This window comes from Armigeres subalbatus, chromosome 1 (assembly GCF_024139115.2).
Source record: "Armigeres subalbatus isolate Guangzhou_Male chromosome 1, GZ_Asu_2, whole genome shotgun sequence".
NCBI lineage: Eukaryota > Metazoa > Arthropoda > Insecta > Diptera > Culicidae > Armigeres > Armigeres subalbatus.
The window spans coordinates 268560762-268580393 of record NC_085139.1 but is presented as its reverse complement, the minus strand read 5'-3'; the positions used below and the strand labels follow the sequence as shown (position 1 = coordinate 268580393).

Sequence of the window (19632 nt, the reverse complement as noted above, 5' to 3'; positions counted from 1 at the left end):
GAACTTATCGGAGGAATTCCCGGAGGAACTTCCGGAGGAAATCCTGGAGGAACTTCCGGAGGAATGCATGGAGGAATTGTTGGAGGAACCCCCGAAGGAATTCCTGGAGGAGCTTCCGAAGGAATCCTGGAGGAACTTATCGGAGGAATTCCTGGAGGAACTTCCGGAGGAATTCATGGAGGAATTGCTGGAGGAACTTCCGGAGGAATTCCTGGATGAACTTCCGGGGGAATTCCTGGAGGAGCTTCCGGAGAAATCCTGGAGGATTTTCCAGAGGAACTTCCGGAGGAATTTCTGGAGTAACTTCCGAAGGAATTCCTTGAGGAATTTCCAGAGGAACATACAGGGAAATTCCTGGAGGAACTTCCGGAGGAGCACCTGGAGGAAGGTTTTGAGGAATTCCTGAAGGATCTTCAGGAGGAATTCCAGAAGGAACTTTCGTAGCAATTCCTGGAACAGCTTTCAGAGCACTTCAGTGGCGTAGCCACGGGGGTGGTTTTGGACATAAAATCCTCCCCAGAGACAACATTTTTGGACACTGGAGCACTTCCTAGTGGAATTTACGGAGGAATTTGTGGAAGAATTTCGGAAAATTGCTATTGCTTGAAATAAGCTCACGCCGTCGCCGACAAATTTTCAATCGGCGCTGGTTCATTGTAAACAATATTCCTACAGCGATTCCAGGTTCTCTAAATCGTTTTGGAGTTCAGATCATTTGATCCACCAGGTCAACTACGTTCTGTAACACACCGACGTCAACCCATCAAACCCACACATGTCCATAGAGCCTTTGAGTACAACTTGCAATTCAAACCAGCTATTTCAAGTTCTCCGAACTGTTCTGGTTTATCAGGTCAACTACGGTCTGTATCACATCGATGTCAATCCATCAGGTCCACACATGTCCATACAGCCTTTGTGTATGACTTGCAGTTCAGTCATGCCTAAACCAGGTGTTCTAAGGGATCCAAACTGCTTCGGAGTTCAGGTCAATTGGTCTACCAGGTCAACTACGTTCTGTATCACAGTCACGTTCAGATCAATCAGTCTACCAGACCAACTACGCCACAATATCCAGACGTGACAGAAACGGCTGAGCTAATCCTATTCACATCTCCCCGGTTCGAAACGGAGATAAATGAGATGTTGGGGGTATGCGAAATGGACACCATCACCGATAACATCGTCAGAAGAATGTGCCAGATTGCAGAACAGTGGAGTGCGGTCGCAAGAGTGACAACGAGGATAGTTGACATCCCACAGCGAAGTTTGCGAAGTCAGCTTCCGAGGAGCGCGTAGCCGCAGTTAAGCAGCGGGAGTGAAATGGCTCAACGAATAAGGTTATCCGAGTAGGCTACGCCCACCACCGGGTACCAGCTGAGTAGACCGTGGCGTGCAAATGCACCAGCTTCGGGTCGTCAGAGCACCATTAAACCGGAAGCTATCTCCATCCGGAATCTTTGGTCTGTCCTAGACCCGTTGAAGTGCGAAAGTGCGCAGGACTTAAGCTGATCTATGAATATGCTGACCAGGTGAAAGCGTAGTATTGGTGATATAGTAACCTTCCAGGGATGCGGGTCGTCAGTATCGGCAAAGCTTCCACCGCCGGGGGACTATCTGAGTAGCTTGTGAGTACGTTGAGAGCTAAATGAAAAAAAAGATGTTGTGCTGAATTAAACAAGAATAATATAAAGGGATTAAGCGCTCAAGGCTCTTGTGTGCTTACTGGTACAAACAAGGGATCCAAAGGGCTCAGAAGTCGACCCAACTATTACCGGAGACCAGCAGTGCCCCCTTTGTCCAAATAGGTCCGATGTCGATTTCGATCACCAACCAACCCACTAAAGAGTTGGATTTTTCTTGATTCGACTAGGCCAATAAGAATCCCGATCATCGATCTTTTCACTTCATAGCTAAATTTCAATGAACCAACTAACCTATTTCAGGGACGTTGGGTTATTGTGGTTCCTTTCATCGACTCATGCCAGAGTTGAAAGTCCAGTAATATTCCTTCAAACCGTCGACCGGTTTTGGATTTTTCGTGATGTGAATAGGTCCGATGGCGATTCCGGCCACTGGGTTTTTGGTCCGATAACGACTCTGACCCTAAACCATCTCATTCCAGAGTTGGATTTTATTGAACTATATGGACAATTTTTTCTCATTGTGGAGTGGTTCAAAACTTCCGATAGGCCCAAAGGCCCAGAGATATTTTTTAAATCTTTATTAGCGAGACTTTCAGCCCAAGGCAGGCTCGTCTCGTAAGATAGATTTGTTTAGTTGGAATTATTCGAATTAACCCGTTAGTGATTCTAAATATCGACCGATGTCTTTCAGAATTGGAAATATTTTTCTTTGATTTACGTATGTTTTTGGAATCTTTCAGAGTTGTTTTTAGGAATTTTAATTTTTTAGCAATTGTTACAATCGATTGTCCTCTAAATATAAAACACTGATCATTTTTTTTAAGTTAATAAGGAGCGCCTAACAAAGGTTTCGTCAAGGGTGCTACGGCTCTGTCAATCATGCATAACTATTGAATTCTTCTTTTTCTTCTTCATGCATAAACCAGTTGTTTTAGGTTCGCTAAATTGTTCCTTAGTTCAGATCAATTCTCGGGTACTTATTCAAAAGGACGTATGTGATTTTGTAAACAAAGATTCAAACGTCGATTTGTCTAATCTGATGGCATTCTGGCGCAAACCATCACCACCAACTGGAAGCCAAAGCCTCCGCCTTTCTGTCTATGGTGATAGTTTTCGTGGGAGGGCTATCAGATTGGACAAATCGACGTTTGAATCTTTGTTTACAAAATCACATACGTCCAGTAACCGAGAATAAGGGACCGACTGTTTACTTCGACGACATTTACTTCCAGGGTGCAGCAGAAGTAAAAAGTGTAGACAACAACCTTCCGTGCACCATGTTTACGGTACTCGTCACTGAGTGGCGATACCGGCGTTTCTATCTGAGTTGTTAAGCCTGCTACTCTATGTTCTGAGATTTTCAAAATTTTTACCATGAGCTCATGGAAGAATGGTAGTTGGAAATCGATAAAATGTATGGGAAAATCAAGTATTTTGCAAATTTATGGAAAATGGTGGTGTTTTAGAAAAAAGTAGTGATAAGGAATGAAATATGAGGTGAAAATATTATCTCCTGCACTTAGTTTGCACTGATTAGTAGTTTAATAGTGATGCAATTTCGATTTTACTACCATTGAAAAAACGCCATCTCTTGCATTAACCGTTTTGACTGGTACCTTATTGTTGTCCTAAGATTTATTATGAAGGCAAAGACAAAGGTGCTGTTTGAACGAGATGGCGCCACAACATTTAAAGTAAAATTAATTTCCTTGTATGGACAAATCATCCGTTCTCATCAACTACGCATCGCATCAATATGAAGGCTAGGTCAAAAAGCAACAAATAATTTTTTGATTTTTTGTACTCACGACTTGTTTTACATTTCTAAACAATAAAAGAGATTTCAATGTACCTCCATACTAAATTCTAGCTGTATACTTTCAATTTCTTCAAGACTGTTGTCCACCTCGTGTGTGTGGAAGGAACATTGAAAGCTTACGATATCGAACAGCAGATGTCACTAGTGTATATGCAATATTACATTGATACAAACACGCAGCAACACCACCTGTCGCCTGATAATGGAAATATTGCAATTATACCATCAGGTGTAGTGGCTGCTGTTAAAATGTTTTGGAAGGGCCTCAAGCGGAATTTTTGCTAGAATGCAACTGACGATCTCCTAATAGGAGACTTACATACAAAGACTCTATGGACATGTGTGGGCTTAATGGGTTGACGTTGGTGTGTTGCAGAACGTAGTTGACCTGGTAGATCTATTGATCTGAGCTCCAAAACGATTTGGAGAACCTGTAGGTTTGTAATCCGTTATCTATGTCCTCAGGTATAATTTTTGGATACATTTATGAAAAAATCCGGTTCAAGATTGTTTTAAAAAGCTGAAATATAGTTATTTTAAACGCTGTTTTATTCTGTTTTCCAACGTAGTAGACCTTTCCAAAGGCATCTAGGGATGTTCAAAAGGTTTATGTTGCATTTCCTTATGGAAATGCTAAATTATATTAAGTAAACCGAACTTCGCAATTTTTCGATTGCTAAAGTGTCCTTACTCACGGCATGCCAGGGGAAAAGTGAGCACCCTTGGAAACACAAAACATCAGTACTAAATGAATTATGAAAATCGGTCAACGGGCTGCGAAGATTTGAATTTTAACTTTTTGAATTTTAACTTTCTTTCTAATCTGATCTCGGTATTCGTAGTGCTAATGCCAAGAATGTTAATTTTTTTATAGTTATGGTCGATTTTACATCATAAGATGCTGTTTATGAAAAAGTTGTGAATTAAAGAATGTAGGAAAACTGCTGAGGTTTTTCATCTGGTAGCTGTCAATAAAATAAATGAATGGTAGCTGGCGAAAATAAATGAATGAAAAAGAATTTGGTTTGTTTATTGTTTTTGTGATTTTTTTTCCAGCAGTGAGCATGTACGTTAGCAATAGTTAGGAGAGTAGTGCATTGCAGTAAAGATTCCGGCTTCCCAATAACGTTACACGAAGACGATTCTTTAGCTTCTTCTTCTTCTTCTTATTGGCATTACATCCCCACATTGGGGGACAGAGCCGCCGCGCAGCTTAGTGTTCATTAAGCACTTCCACAGTTATTAACTGCGAGGTTTACAAGCCAAGTTACCATTTTTGCATTCGTATATCATGAGGCTAACACGATGATACTTTTATGCCCAGACAATTTCTAATCCGAAAATTGCCTAGACCGGCACCGGGAATCGAACCCAGCCACCCTCAGCATGGTCTTGCTTTGTAGCCGGGCGTCTTACCGCACGGCTAAGGAGGGCCCTGGGGATCATACTACCTATTGTAAATATCGTTTGCTGAAAATTTGTCAAAAAGGGTCATTTGCAAAAGTGAAAAGTAAGAAATGAAAAGTGAGAAGTAAAATATTTCACCGATAAGTGACAATTCAAAAATAAGAAATGAGAAAATGGAAGTGAGAAATTTTTAGTGAAAAGTGAGTCGTCTCACTTCTCATTCCTCATTTGCCATGTCTCAGTTCTCATAATTATCAGTTTTCACAGTGAGAAATGAGAAATGCTTCCCATTTCTATCTTTCTATGTTTCAATTATCACTTTTCGCATTGAAACGTCTCACTTCTAATTTTTCATTTTTCACTGCTCAGTTTTTCACCCTTCTCTGATTGCTTCTTATATTTCCAAGTGAGAAGTGATTCCTCTCGCTCCTTATTTCTTACTTCTAATTTCACACTTAGCCCTTTTCAGAAGGGCTGAAGCTGAAACTAGGAGTCAGAAGTGGGAAGGGAATTCTGTAGAATTGGAAAATTGGAAGAATTTCATGTTGAAATTTACAATAATTTCCGGAGGAAGTTTAGCAGATTTCCTGGTGGCATTTCAGTAGAGCTTTTCTTGACAATTGGGAAAAAAATCCAGTGGAAATTCACTTTTTTATCTTGGAAGAGATTCTAGGAAAATTTATTTAATTGTTTCGGCACTACCTATCAAAAGGTTTTTCGCAAAACCACAGATTTGTTTCAAAAAATTCTGATTAAAAATTCAATTAAAATACGCATTGTGGATTCACGCCGCTGGCTGAAATTGCTTTCGATATGACACCAGAAACGCCTCAGAATACAAGGTGCCATTTGAAATAATGTGACCATTTTTTATGCAGATGTTTTACCTCCAATTCTCCCTTGTGATATATTGTGGGCTTTTGTCGTTACTTGCTGCACCACGTGGATCTATGACCACGTGGTTTTCTGAGCAAAAAAATCCAAATTGAAAACCAGTTAAACATATTCAAGTACATGATTAACACAGTGATCACTGAACAATTACGTTATTTATAACTTATAATATGCTGGCATTTTCTGTCCCAAATCTATGAATAAATAGCAAATATATTCAGTCTCGACAATTCCATAATTGATTGAAGTTCCAAATTCAACAACTTATTTCTAGCCCGGGCAGTTCCAAATCGTTTATATTATGTCTACCCACTAAGCCTCCGGATAAGTTCGACGTCTTTTCTTCCTACTAAATTGTGGCCCTCCGGCTAAATGAATAGCTTTTTTCTTTGTGGGCGCCCAAAAAGACGGAACAGCTTGATCAAGCAAATGAACTAAATAAAAGTCGTATTTGCGGAAATATACCCTCCACGGCGGCCGCAGTCAGGCCCCCATCAGCCAATTACCGAGAAAAAGTTTCTCCACTTGGTACCAATTACATTTAATTAAAACATAACAAGCACAATTAGTCGTCGCTCGTCGCACATAGTCACTCGTCGGAAATAAAATCAGCGATGAGAGCACAGACTCGGAGGAAAAAGGAAAAAAATATCGTTTCCTTTCCGGAGATTGGCTTACGAAAACTGGCCCGGAGGGACAGTGCCGTGACCGAGCCACTATTAATCTAACCGGGTCAGCTTCAACGGCTAGTATGGTAGGTCGGTAGGTAGGTACAAGCACAACCCAAAACTACCGGAAACTGTCATTAATACTGCAATTTGGGATTTGTCCCGATTCGGGTTGAAGTCGCTTTCCGCTCCCCAGTTCCGTGTCAGGAAACGAAACTAATTGCTAACTATTTCCCGTGCCCCGGTCTGTCTGTTCCATCGCTCATCCCAGCTGTCCGGCTGCTGTCAGCAGGAGCGTCGTTGTGTCGCTTCAAGTTTGCTATCGCACAGATTGAATAAATGATTGCCGCGCGCGTTCGGATGAATGGAGATGTCTGGGCCCCCGTCTTGTATGTACTTACCGAGCGAAAGCTTCTCGCCAGAGTCCGGTGGCAGTGTGAATCCGAGCAGGGCCATCGAGGCAATCAGCACGCACGGCACGATCAGATTGAAGAAGTAGTACAACGTCTTCCGGCGGATCAGGATGGCGAAGGTGATGTCGATGTACGGCTCCGGGCAGCAGTTGTAGTAGATTTCGTTTCGCTTACCGGGAACACCTGCAAGGGGGATGGAAATCGATATAGAGTGGGGTAATTATAGGACTGAAATGAAAACGGTTCATGAAAATTGAATATTGCCATAAACACATCGGAAATATCAAATAAAGTCTAAATAGCAATGAAAAAACCCAAAATAATCCACCTAGCGATGATAGTGCCTTCTCGTGTATTATAAAACAAGAAAAGCACATAAGAGAGGTTAAAATTGCACTTTAGGGAGATAGACTCAGTTATTTCCATCAATTCACATTTATTTGCGTTCATTTGAATGCATTACACAGTTTAAAAAAAAAAAAACATTTTTTTTCAATTTTGAATTTTTTTTTTTTTAAATTGAGGAAAAACAATTATTTTTAATAACTCCGGAACGCAATGGCCGATTGAGCCAATTTTCAATAGCGAAAAATTAGGGAGGATTGCGCTTTGAATGCAACCTGTTAAGCAAATCGGATAAGGCTTAGTACAAAAAAGTGTGTCTCACATTATTTGTACACACCCATACATACATACATCATACATACATACACTGCAAAAATTTCACACATTTTTTTTGCTGAAAATCCTGTCCCTTCACTTAATGTGTCTTTTCATATAATGTATGCTGCTTAGAAACAGTTTCAGCAAAAATATTTTTAGCCACCCATTTGGATGAGAACTACCCATAGTGGAGTGGTGTGGAGTTGACCAAAGCTTCGGTCTCGTATATTATCGTCATCAATGTTTCATCGTTGGGTTTGCGCGAATGCTCAAAAGCCGAACCAACGGCGATCTTTACTGACTTGACCGCACATGCCGCCCATATGCGGGATGGAAGGTAGATTAAACTTCCACTTCGTATTTGGGGCTGTACACTAATTACGCAAGCAATTTTTCTGGGTTTTTCAAACAACCCCCCCCCCCTTGTAAGACTTTTCCCATAAAAATCATTTTTATTTATATGGAGCGTAAGAAAATGGCAGACCCCCCTACCCCCATAAGTGCTTACGTAATTAGAGTACGACCTCTTAGCATTCGTGAATGTTTCTTGTTGGCGTCTCGGAAACAGGTGCCATTGTCTGAATAGAAAACGGCGGGTCAACCGCGTCATGGAAAAAAATCGTCTTATTGCCAAGGATGTTATCGATTATTTAGTAATTTGCGTTCGATCATTTAGTAGTTTGTCAACAACTCATTCCAAAAGCTGAATTTCAAAATGTGTTGTATGGTGGACTTCTAGTACGAAGATTTTTCTACAACTCTGCCTAATGGTTCGTTGATTGAATACCACTAGTAACGGAGTTATAGCTATAGTTGCAGTAACTTAGACTAAATTATTACAAAATTCCAATCATTTAGCTTAAGCTACTGCAACTAGTGCTATAACTCCGTTAATAGTTTAATTCTAACAACGAATTATTAGACAGAGTTGTAGAAAAACCTTCGCACTAGAAGTCCACAATACAACACATTTCGAAATTCAGCTTTTGGAATGAGTTATTGGCAAACTACTAAATGATCGAACGCGAATTACTAAATGATCGATAACATCCTTGCTTATTGCCGTGACGTATGGCGGAGCTACCCAACGCTTTGCAACACTTCTGCCCACCTTGACGAACACTGGATCAAAGTAGTCCAGACCAACGTACGTAAAAGGACGCACAAATGGTTCCAGTCTTTCCTTAGGAAAGGGTGCCATTGCAAGTGTGTTTATGGATTCACACCTCAGCGTGTCAATCGGCGAGCAGCAAGCCATGACTCTGCCGCTTCTGGTCAGATCTCCGCGGCGTGCACACCCGTCCACGGAGAGTCGCTGCGCTGTCATAATTTCGTTCTGGCCATTTTGGGCCACACATTTAGGCGATCCTGCCATTTTGGATCCTGTCGCTGATTTCATAAGGTGAGTTGAAATCAAGTGGTTAAATTGTGAAAAGTGATATATTTTGGTTTGCAAAATTACAAATCACGAAAACCGTTGGAAAATGGTTCATGGTTTGCAAAATCACAAGACGCAGCTCGAAGTCCGTCGGAAAATGGTTCATGGTTTGCAAAATCACAAGACACGTCTGGTGTTCTGCAGATGGAAAATGGTTTGTGATGGTGCGTCTGATAGACCGCTGGAAAAATGGTTTGTGTTTTGAAGAATCACAAAGCTCGTCTGGAAGACCGTAGGAAACTGGTTTGTGGTTGGCAAAATCACAATGCGCGGCTGGAAGACCGGTGAAAATGGTTTGTGGTTTAGAAAACTATAAGGCGTGTCTGAAAGGTGGCCGAATATTGCAGTTTGTGAAACTACAAAGTGCGTATGGAAGACCAAAGGAAAATGTCAAAGTCCTGCGAGTATTGATTTTGGTTAAAACAAATCTAGACTTCATGTAGCCACTTGGCGGCGTTAGTGTACATTATTTGGATTGAATTTGGATTGGATTTGGATTGGATTCGATTGAGATTGAATTTGGACTAGCACTAGTAATGAAGTTCAAAAGTTATAAGTATAATGGTAAAATATTGTGTGGGTAAAACGGATAAGTTGAGAAATTAAGCTTAAAATAGTGAATTTAGTTGATGAATTGTATGCATAGGTTACTTAACCGCTACGGTGCCGAGATCTACTGTAATATTCTGAACCCAGAATCCACACAGAATCTATTTTTAGATTTTTCCATTATTCATTGTTGTTGCGTTGCTGGCTGGTCCATCTCGCGTGAGTCCATTATGTTCGTTTTGTCCATGCCGTGTATCCAATGATCGTTGCATTGTCCGGTTGCGATTTATCCAGGTAACGTTGGAGGAATGCCTCCGAGAAGAACAAGTTGTCAGTCGTCATCAGGCAGCCGTGATGGTGAGGCGTGCACCCCAATACGTCACCGCATAGGCTGCGCATCCGGCGACTGACGAGGGTTTTTGTGGAGGGGCTGGGAATCGAACCCATGACCATTCGCTTGAAAGGCGAACATATAGCCAACTACGCTACGGGACCCCCCTTAGTGCTTAGTGTTTTAGGACGTAAAAATACAAACTGAAAAAAATGTATGTACTTTATATGGTCTTTTTTCGGGATTTTCTTGGCAGGCAGTCTTAATTCCAGAGTCAAAACAGGGTTTTACTACTGTCCGACGTTTCGGCAATTGTATTTTTTTGCCGAAACGTCGGACAGTAGTAAAACCCTGTTTTGACTCTGGAATTAAGACTGCATGCCAAGAAAATCCCGAAATATCTAATTTACAGTCGATCCATCATCATATACTTCATATGGTCCATATTATCAGAACGTGTCCGTTTTACCCCACCATGATCTAATTTCTTTAAAAATTCTCAAAAAATAGAATTTTGAGATAAATCATCAATTTAACCAGACAATCTTTGGATAGACTTCTGTTTTAAAAGCTTGAATACTGCACATCAAAAATTACATCATCATGGCATTTCAGCCACAGGTAACATTAAATCTTCAATAAACAGAATTTCTTTTATTATTTGAATGTAGTAAAAAATGTTACACTCATAATTTGAAACAAGCGATAAGATCCCCTAGATGGAGTGCCAAATTTGTAACGATTTAGCTCAAAGGGAACCCCTGTCTATTTAACCCCCACCTCCCCTATGCACAACATGTGATAGATTTAGTTCGGAAAAGATATTGGAGGGTTACCGCTCCCTTCGGTAAAGTTTGATCCCACAAAAGCCGCTAAGCTGCGGAGGACGACGGAGGTCCTTCGTAGCTTAGTAGGGAAAGCACCTGTCTAGCGTACTTTTTTAAAACTATTTCAACCTAAGTAACATTTTTTTCGTGAATTAATTTGAATATTGCAATCAACAGAGGGGGGTTAGGGGGCAACAGGGACTATGTCCTGCGAATTGTGGCGCTCAAAGCACACAAGCCCTAGTCCTGGTGATAGATGGGAAGCTAAACAGCCCTGACACGATAGCCCTCTGACGAGACAGGAGGCTTGCGCAGGCCCAATAAGCCACCTCTAACAAACAACCATTACGAACGACATAGAAGATTATACGACTCGATATAATAGACAACGACCTAGGCGAGGAATAAAGGATCACGATCGGAAGCTTGGAACATGGAACTGCAAGTCGCTAGGCTTCGCAGGTTGTGACAGGATAATCTACGATGAATTACATCCCCGCAACTTCGACGTCGTAGCGCTGCAGGAAATTTGTTGGACAGGGCAGAAAATGTGGAAAAGCGGGTATCGAGCGGCTACCTTCTACCAAAACTGTGGCACCACCAACGAGCTGGGAACCGGCTTCATAGTGCTGGGAAAGATGCGCCAACGCGTGATTGGGTGGCAGCCAATCAACGCAAGGATGTGCAAGCTGAGGATAAAAGGCCGATTCTTCAACTATAGCATCATCAACGTGCACAGCCCACACGAAAGGAGACCCGACGACGAGAAAGAAGCGTTCTATGCACAGCTGGAGCAGACATACGATGGATGCCCACTGCGGGACGTCAAAATCGTCATCGGTGACATGAACGCTTAGGTAGGAAGGGAAGAAATGTATAGACCGGTTATCGGGCAGCTGGAAGTGGTACTCCCAACGGAAGAGCAGCTAGGCGCAGCATCTCTTGAAGATGGCTAGAGACATATTCGATCCGCCATTGGAAGCACCGCAACCGCTGCACTAGGCGCGGTGGCTCCGGATCAGAGAAACGACTGGTATGACGATGAATGTGAGCAGTTAGTTGAGGAGAAGAATGCAGCATGTGCGAGATTGCTGCAATACCGTACGAGGGTGAACGAGGCACGATACAAACGGGCGTGGAACAGACAAAACTCGATTTTTCGGAGGGAAAAGCGCCAGCAGGAAGATCGAGACCGTGAAGAGACTGAGGAACTGTACCGCGCTAATAACGCACGAAAGTTCTATGAGAAGCTGAACCGTTCACGTAAGGGCCACGTTCCAAAGCCCGATATGGTGATGGACCTGGGAGAACGCACGCAGGGCATAATTTTACCGGCTCCGGATCTCCAGGAAATCCAGGAGGAGATTGGCTGGCTGAAGAACAACAAAGCCCCTGGGGCTGACAAACTATCAGGAGAGCTATTTAAACACGGTGGTGAGGCACTGGCTAGAGCGCTGCACCGGGTCATTACCAAGATTTGGGAGGAGGAAGTTCTTCCGCAGGAGTGGACGGAAGGTGTCGTGTGTCCCATCTACAAAAAGGGCGATAAGCTGGATTGTAGCAACTACCGCGCAATCACATTGCTGAATGCCGCCTACAAAGGTACTCTCCCAAATTTTATGCCACCGACTAACAACAATTGTAAGAGAGTTAGTGGGGCAGTACCAGGCGGGTTTTATGGGTGAACGCTCTACCACAGACCAGGTGTTCGCCGTACGTCAGGTATTGCAGAAATGCTGCGAATACAACGTGCCCACTCATTATATATTTATCGACCAGTTATGGCAGCTAATGCACAAAAACGGATTTCCGGATAAACTGATACGGTTGATCAAGGCGACGATGGATCGGGTGATGTAGTCCCTTTCGAAACGCGTAGAGGGTTACGGCAAGGTGATGGTCTTTTGTGTCTGCTATTCAACATCGCTTTGGAGGGAGTAATACGAAAGGCAGGGATTGACACGAGTGGTACGAGTTTCACGAAGTCCTCCAGTTATTTGGTTTCGCCGACGACATTGATATCATGATGGCACGTAACTTTGAGAGGATGGAGGAAGCCTACATGAGACTGAAAAGGGAAGCTAAACGGATTGGACTAGTCGTCAATACGTCGAAGACGAAGTACATGATAGGAAGAGGCTCAAGAGAGGTCAATGTAAGCCACCCACCACGAGTTTCTATCGGTGGTGACGAAATCGAGGTGGTTGAAGAATTCGTGTACTTGGGTTCACTGGTGACCGCCGATAACGATACCAGCGGAGAAATTCAAAAACGCATCATGGCTGGAAATCGTACGTACTTTGTACGCTCCGATCGAATAGAGTTCGCCGTCGTACCAAACTGACAATATACAAAACACTCATTAGACCGGTAGTTCTCTACGGTTACGAGACCTGGACGATGCTCGTGGAGGACCAACGCACACTGAGAGTTTTCGAAAGGAAAGTGCTGCCTACTGTGAAGTCCATACACAATTTCCCGTGAAGTGATATTTAGAAAAATAGAACCTTCACTGTTGACGGTTGACAACGATCTCCTTTATTGAAACTTTTCTTGAAACATGTAAACTACTGGAGACACTTGAAGCATTTTGGTTTGAGGAGAAAACGGCGATCACCAATCAGTGATCGATATCGTAAGAGTAGGAAAGAGACAAATAGCTATGGCATATTGAATGGGTTCTGAAATAGGAGAAAGGCGAATAAGGTACTTGACAACAACGAACCACATCTGGCTTGGTGACAATAATTTACAACATGACACGTTCGGGTCGGAATTGCTGTAATAGCATTTTAAGTCATCGAACTGCTTATGCACTCGTATGCACTCGTTGCGTAAGCGGTTGGATGATTCTGGGAAGGAAGGAATTTAATATTCAAGAGAACCACTAGGGTGGTCTACTTTGAATTGGATATCCTGATGAACGATATTTTAGAATTAGTTTGTAACATGTGTTGCGCACATGCCACACCATTCCCTACGGAGAAAAGAAAGTTGAGTGTAACGAAAGTTTCTTTTCTTTTGTTATGCTTCAAATGCCTCTCACAATTTTAATTTGCTTGTAAAACGATTTACTATAAATTTTGAGATAATGGGATTTTAAATGCACCCTTCCCCTAACGGAGAAGGTGACTATAACTTTATAATTTTCATCACTTTTTGATTAATCTTGTTTTGTGTACTTCTGTCGTTTTGTTATTTTTATCTCGGATAATAGCGTTAGTGTTTTTCAGTTTTTCTATTTGATATGGGCCGCTGTACACTGGTTGTAATTTATGACTATTTTCGATTTTTAAGTATACTATGTCTCCTATGCGTATATCTGTGGGTGTAATTGTTTTATTTAAACTAGAAGTTCGTTTATGTTTCCTATTTAAAATTGTTTGCATTACGTTGCTGTGAGTAACTTGGAGTCTAGATTTGAGTTCTTTCTGGTAGGATTCTAAGTTATATAGTGGATCTATTTGTAAGTTCTGACAAAATTTTAAAAATTTGAGTTTTTACCAAAAATTAGTTCGAAAGGGGTGTAATTGTGATCTGTATTTGGTGTCGTATTGTAAGCGAAGCAATAGAAAGGTAGCCAATCATCCCAATCAATTATACGTTCATTTGCGAATATCCTCAAATACTCATTTAGGCATTTGTGGTTACGCTCTAATGCACCGATTGTTTGGGGATGGTAAGCTGTCGAACAAGTATGGTTCAACTGTAATAAACTGCATATTTAATCAAATACGCCTTTGTATTCAGTCCCTTGATCTGTCTTAATGCATCTCATAGAGCCATAAATTAGAATACATTTTTCTACAACTGCTCTGGCAATTGAAACAGCTGATTTGTCCGGTACAGGTATTGCAATCACATACTTGGAAAGATCGCATTGCAGTGTTATTGCATAGCGGTTCCCTTTTTCCGTGAGTGGAAACGGTCAAACCGTGTCAATGGACACCACGTCAAATGCTTTCTGAGGTGTAGTTGTAATAATAGCGGGTGTTTTTACTGATATTGCATGCTTGTTTATTTTACAAAGCTCGTATGATCTGACGTAATCTGAAACTATTTGTTTCATGTTTGGCCAGGAATATAATGATTTCAATTTTCTATATAGTCTATTTATACCCGGATGACCTCCAACTGGAGCGTCATGGTGTAATTTTAATATGTTGTCGATTTCTTCCGCACTTGTTACTTGAACGGGCTTCTCATAAATTAATATGGCAGCGTTCCTAAGAACTGCATTACCTAAGTCTTTAAAGGAATTTATTTTGAAATGATTGAATAAAATATCGTTATTTTGAATTGCTAGCTTCTTGGGCATTATGAATTTTTTCGTGTATTATCGATACCTACATTATCAGTAGTTATTTCATGGTCAGGCCTGCCATCTATTATTTCCAGAATATTTTCTAATTGTAACTTTAAATTTTCGGCATTGTCTATTGCGAGCGCTATCACTGGAGATAGTCTCTTCCGAAATTTCTTATCATATATTATCATGTTTATGTATTTTTTGTTATTACTGTTATAAGAAAATGACAGTTTTGGCAAGTCAAAACATCTAAATTACTAGGCGCTTCATACACATGGAGTTGATCAGTCTCTTTAGTATGAAGGTCAGGTTTTTAGTGTTATTTCTCCTAGAGATCGATCGTGTAACTATATACATTTGTTTGAGTGTGTCAGATGTGATTTGTATTCTAGACAAAGCATCTGAGAGCACGTTGGATTTGCCTTTTATATATTCCACATCAAAATTATATTCCTCTAAATCCCATCTCATACGAGTTAGTTTTGAGGACGGATTTTGAGCGAAAACAAATATATTAATGGACGGTGATCTGTCCGAATAATAAATTTACGACCATAGATGTAAGATCGAAAGTAATCAACTATTAATCAATGGATTGCAGTTAATTCCTGCTCGATAGTCGACTTGTTCGATTCACCCTTCGTGAATGCTTTACTCGCAAAAGCGATTGGTAACTCGATATCATCGTGTACCTGTGCGAGCACTGCTCCGCAGGCTATTTTTGATGCGTCCGTTATTATAATAAAATCTTTTTTATAATCTGGGAATTGCAAGATTTGGGGGGATAACAATTCTTGTTTCAAAAATTCGAAAGATTTTTGACATTCGTCAGACCAATTAAAGATTACATTCTTGCGTAGCAATTTGTTCAATGGCATGGTAATGTCTGCGAAATTTTTAATAAAACGTCGATAATAGTTACAAAATGCAACGAATCGTCGCACTTCGTCTGCGTTTTTTGGCACAGGGTAATTCGTAATTATTGAATATTTATTTTTGTCGGGTATACATCCTTCGAGATATGATGGCCAAGATAGGTGACTTCATTCTTGAAAAAATTGCATTTTATTGGGTTTAATTTTAAGTTGAATTTTCGTAACTGCTGAAAAACTCTGCGTAAATTTTCTATGTGATGATTCACTGAACATCCTACTACGATAATATCGTCTATATAAAGAAATGCACAATGTGGTGGTAGACCACTCAACGCGATTGACATCATGCGCTGGAATGAATTAGGGCTAATATTCAGTCCGAAAGGAAGTCTATTGAATTCAAAATGACCATTTTCGGTTGAAAAGCTGTATTTGTAAAAAGCTTCATCTAGTGGAATTTGATAAAAACCTGACATCAGGTCGAGCGTAGTAAAATATTTTGCTCGCCCCAAATTATCTAAGATTTCATCTATTCGTGGAAGTGGAAATTTATCCTGGATGATTTGTTTATTTAGTTGCCTAAAATCAACTACCAGACGCCACTTTTTTTCGTCGTTTGTAGATTTTTTAGGAACTAATAGAATAGGTGAGTTATACGGAGATGTTGAATTTCGAATTATGTGTCCATCCAACATCGTTTGAACTTGGTCATTAATTTCGTTTTTCTGGGTTTCTGGTAATCTATAGTTCTTTATGTAAACTGGTCTATTGTTGTTAAGTGAGATATTTTGTTCATAGAAGTTGTTTGCGGTGAGCACATCTCCTTCGAGTGAAAAGATGTCACTATATTCCGTGCATAGAGTTTCGAGCTTACGTGTAATATTGGGATCATTATTCTGCATTTTTAATTAACTTTTTAATTTTTGAACTCGATCATTTGAGCTAGTTTCTGTATGGTTAGATAAAGCAGTGCAATAGTAGAAATTTGCAAGTGGTTCAAATTTTGGGGTAAAATTTGGTTGTAATACTTTATCTTCAGACGTTGTATTAATGAATTTAACAAGACAATTTTGTTTATTCACTATTGAGTTTGCACAGAAAATCCCTGGAGCTATTTCTTGCGCGTAAACAACGCTATCTTCGGTTAAATTTGTGTTTAGATGCTTTATAACTTCACATCTAGCGGGTAATATAATGTTATTTGATTGATTATTTATGATTGGTATTTCGAAAGTATCGATATCAATCGTTATGCCAAGTAACCATGATTCATAATTTATGTTGCATTTATATTTCACTAGAAAATCTCTTCCCAAAATTCCGTCGGTCGGAATGGGGAAGTCTTTGTCAACGATGTGAAATTTATGTGGTATTTTAGTATCATTTATAAATAAATTTGCGTTTGTTGTACCCATAGTGGAATTTTTACCCTGTCCTATTCCTACAATATCGCATTTTTCACCTGGGTAAAAAATGTGTGTGGGTTTTATCTTATTAGCTTTCATTACGGATATGTCAGAGCCACAGTCCACAATAAACGAACTTCGTGTCTCAGACATGTCCAATTCTAGCTGTACATAGTTGGTGGCAGATACATTTATTGTGTATGCTGCCCGAGCGGTATCCCTAAAGGGTGGATATTTCCGTTTTGATTCACATTATGAGGTTGTTGAAAATTCGACTGTGTTGCGGGTTGTACCGAAGGTGGATGAATTTGTTGCATATTTTGATTTGGGTTTATTGCTTGCGCATAAAAAGCGGATTGACGCAGATCTCTTCCTCTTGTTCTCTGATTTCCTCCACGCCAGTTATTGTTGAAATTTCCTCTATATTGATTGGAGAAATAGTTCCCGTAATAACGATCATTATTAAATGGTTGCCTACCACGAGGTCTACTTCCTCGAGTATTGTAACCACGTCTCCTAATTCTGTTGTTCGAGTAATTTCTCACATACAATACATGTGATTTTGATGATGACGACTCCGGAACATCGTTTTCTTGCAATTTCTGAACTGCATCATCAAATTTACTAAAGTTTCCAGCTTTTAAGATTAACTTCGTATCTGGATTCTTTATGCCACCAATGAGAGCTTCAACTCCTCGCTTTGTGGCCATTTTATCAGCTGTGTCTGTTGGAATTTTTTCATTTAAATATGCAGACTTTAACTCGTTTGTTAATTTTTCTAAAACATCGCAAAAATTGTCTGTGGTAGTGATTTGCTTCGTTGCCTTCAATTTGGCTACGATGCTATCCGATGTTGCCTTTGAAGCGCATCGTAACTTTAACTCGTCTAATATTTCCTGGAGGTCGTTTAACTCTCCAATGAATTGTCGCGCAGCTCCAGTAAGCCTTGTTCTAATGAACCGGACTACTGTAGCTCGAGCTGCGTTTTTTTCAGCTGGTGTAGCATTTTCATAAGCTGCATCGACGGTGTCTACAAACAGTGCGACAGCGTCGAGAAATGCGTTTAATTGAGCAGGGGAACCGTCGTAGGTATTAACCAGAGCGGTTCCCAATTTAATGTCCACGCTTGGCATCTTCACTATTTTATCGCTTACAAGGTTTTTTCTAGTTGCTGTATTTTTAAGAGAATTAATAAAAATAATAGAACAAATTACCGATCTCCAAGATAACTTTTTCTTATAATTCTTTAATTTGCTTTGTAATAAGTTATTTGCTTCGTCGAATTCGAGACGAGCTATGGTTACTTTCAATGCTGCTTTCAAATTTTGCCAGTAAGTCAATAATGTTATTATAAGTGTTCCTAATTATTCTTACTTTTTCATCTAAGGTGAACTTTAGGTATTTTCTTTGGGGTGATTTTTTTTAAATTTAACTTAATTTGGTGAATTTTACTAATTAAGATTTCTAACTCATTTATTATGTTACTCATTTATGCACTTGATTTGGATATAAATAAAATTTACTTACATTTATCCAATTTACTTTCTGCTGACGAATCTTCGGTTTTACTTTGCAGCGATGCACATCCTGAGTTACTTCAAACACCTCCTGTGGCCGCTCCATGTTGCCGGTTAGCCAATTGTGGGCTGCTCCATGTTGCTGAGAAGTCACTGTTCTCGATTATTTAACTTTGATTTTTCACGATTCAAATTCCCACGCTGGTAAGATCAGCAACTGTTTTGGCTGCTTTTAGAGCTTGAGTGCGAGTGTGCTCTTTATAGAGCTTGTAAACAGTAATAGCGAGATGGATGCTTACTATCACTAGTATGATTGTTAATTTGAACTCGTGCTCGTTATGTAGTTCCTCATGCACTTCCAGTTGGTTTTGTATTTGCACTTGGGGGTCTCCAGAAATGCTGGAAGACTTTGATTGTGGTTTCCCCATCACTTCACTTTAACAGTTTATCTGGTTATATCAGGCACTAAACTTTTGGCAGATTTTCGTGCACTTCTAGTTGGTTTTGTGTTAACATATTGGGATCTGCAGAAGTATTGGAAGACTGCAATCACATCACTTTAAGTGTTTATTAGTTGTGTAACAGGCACTTTACACAGATTTTCCAACTCGTAAAAATGGAGAAGGCTAAATATTTGCTCCTAGTCACTGGTAGCCATGTGAAGTCCATACACAATTTCCCGTGAAGTGATATTTAGAAAAATAGAACCTTCACTGTTGACGGTTGACAACGATCTCCTTTATTGAAACTTTTCTTGAAACATGTAAACTACTGGAGACACTTGAAGCATTTTGGTTTGAGGAGAAAACGGCGATCACCAATCAGTGATCGATATCGTAAGAGTAGGAAAGAGACAAATAGCTATGGCAT

General features: G+C 40.3%; 1 protein-coding gene across 1 annotated transcript in view; it reads right to left on the bottom strand.

Annotated features, from left to right (window-relative positions):
* The window catches only part of LOC134207303 (neuronal acetylcholine receptor subunit alpha-7-like), a 213159-nt gene that overhangs the window by 50545 nt on the left and 142982 nt on the right, over positions 1 to 19632 (bottom strand). The window contains exon 5 of the mRNA XM_062683025.1: positions 6836 to 7030. Coding sequence (XP_062539009.1) covers positions 6836 to 7030 — 195 coding nt within the window. The remainder of the gene's footprint in view (positions 1 to 6835; positions 7031 to 19632) is intronic.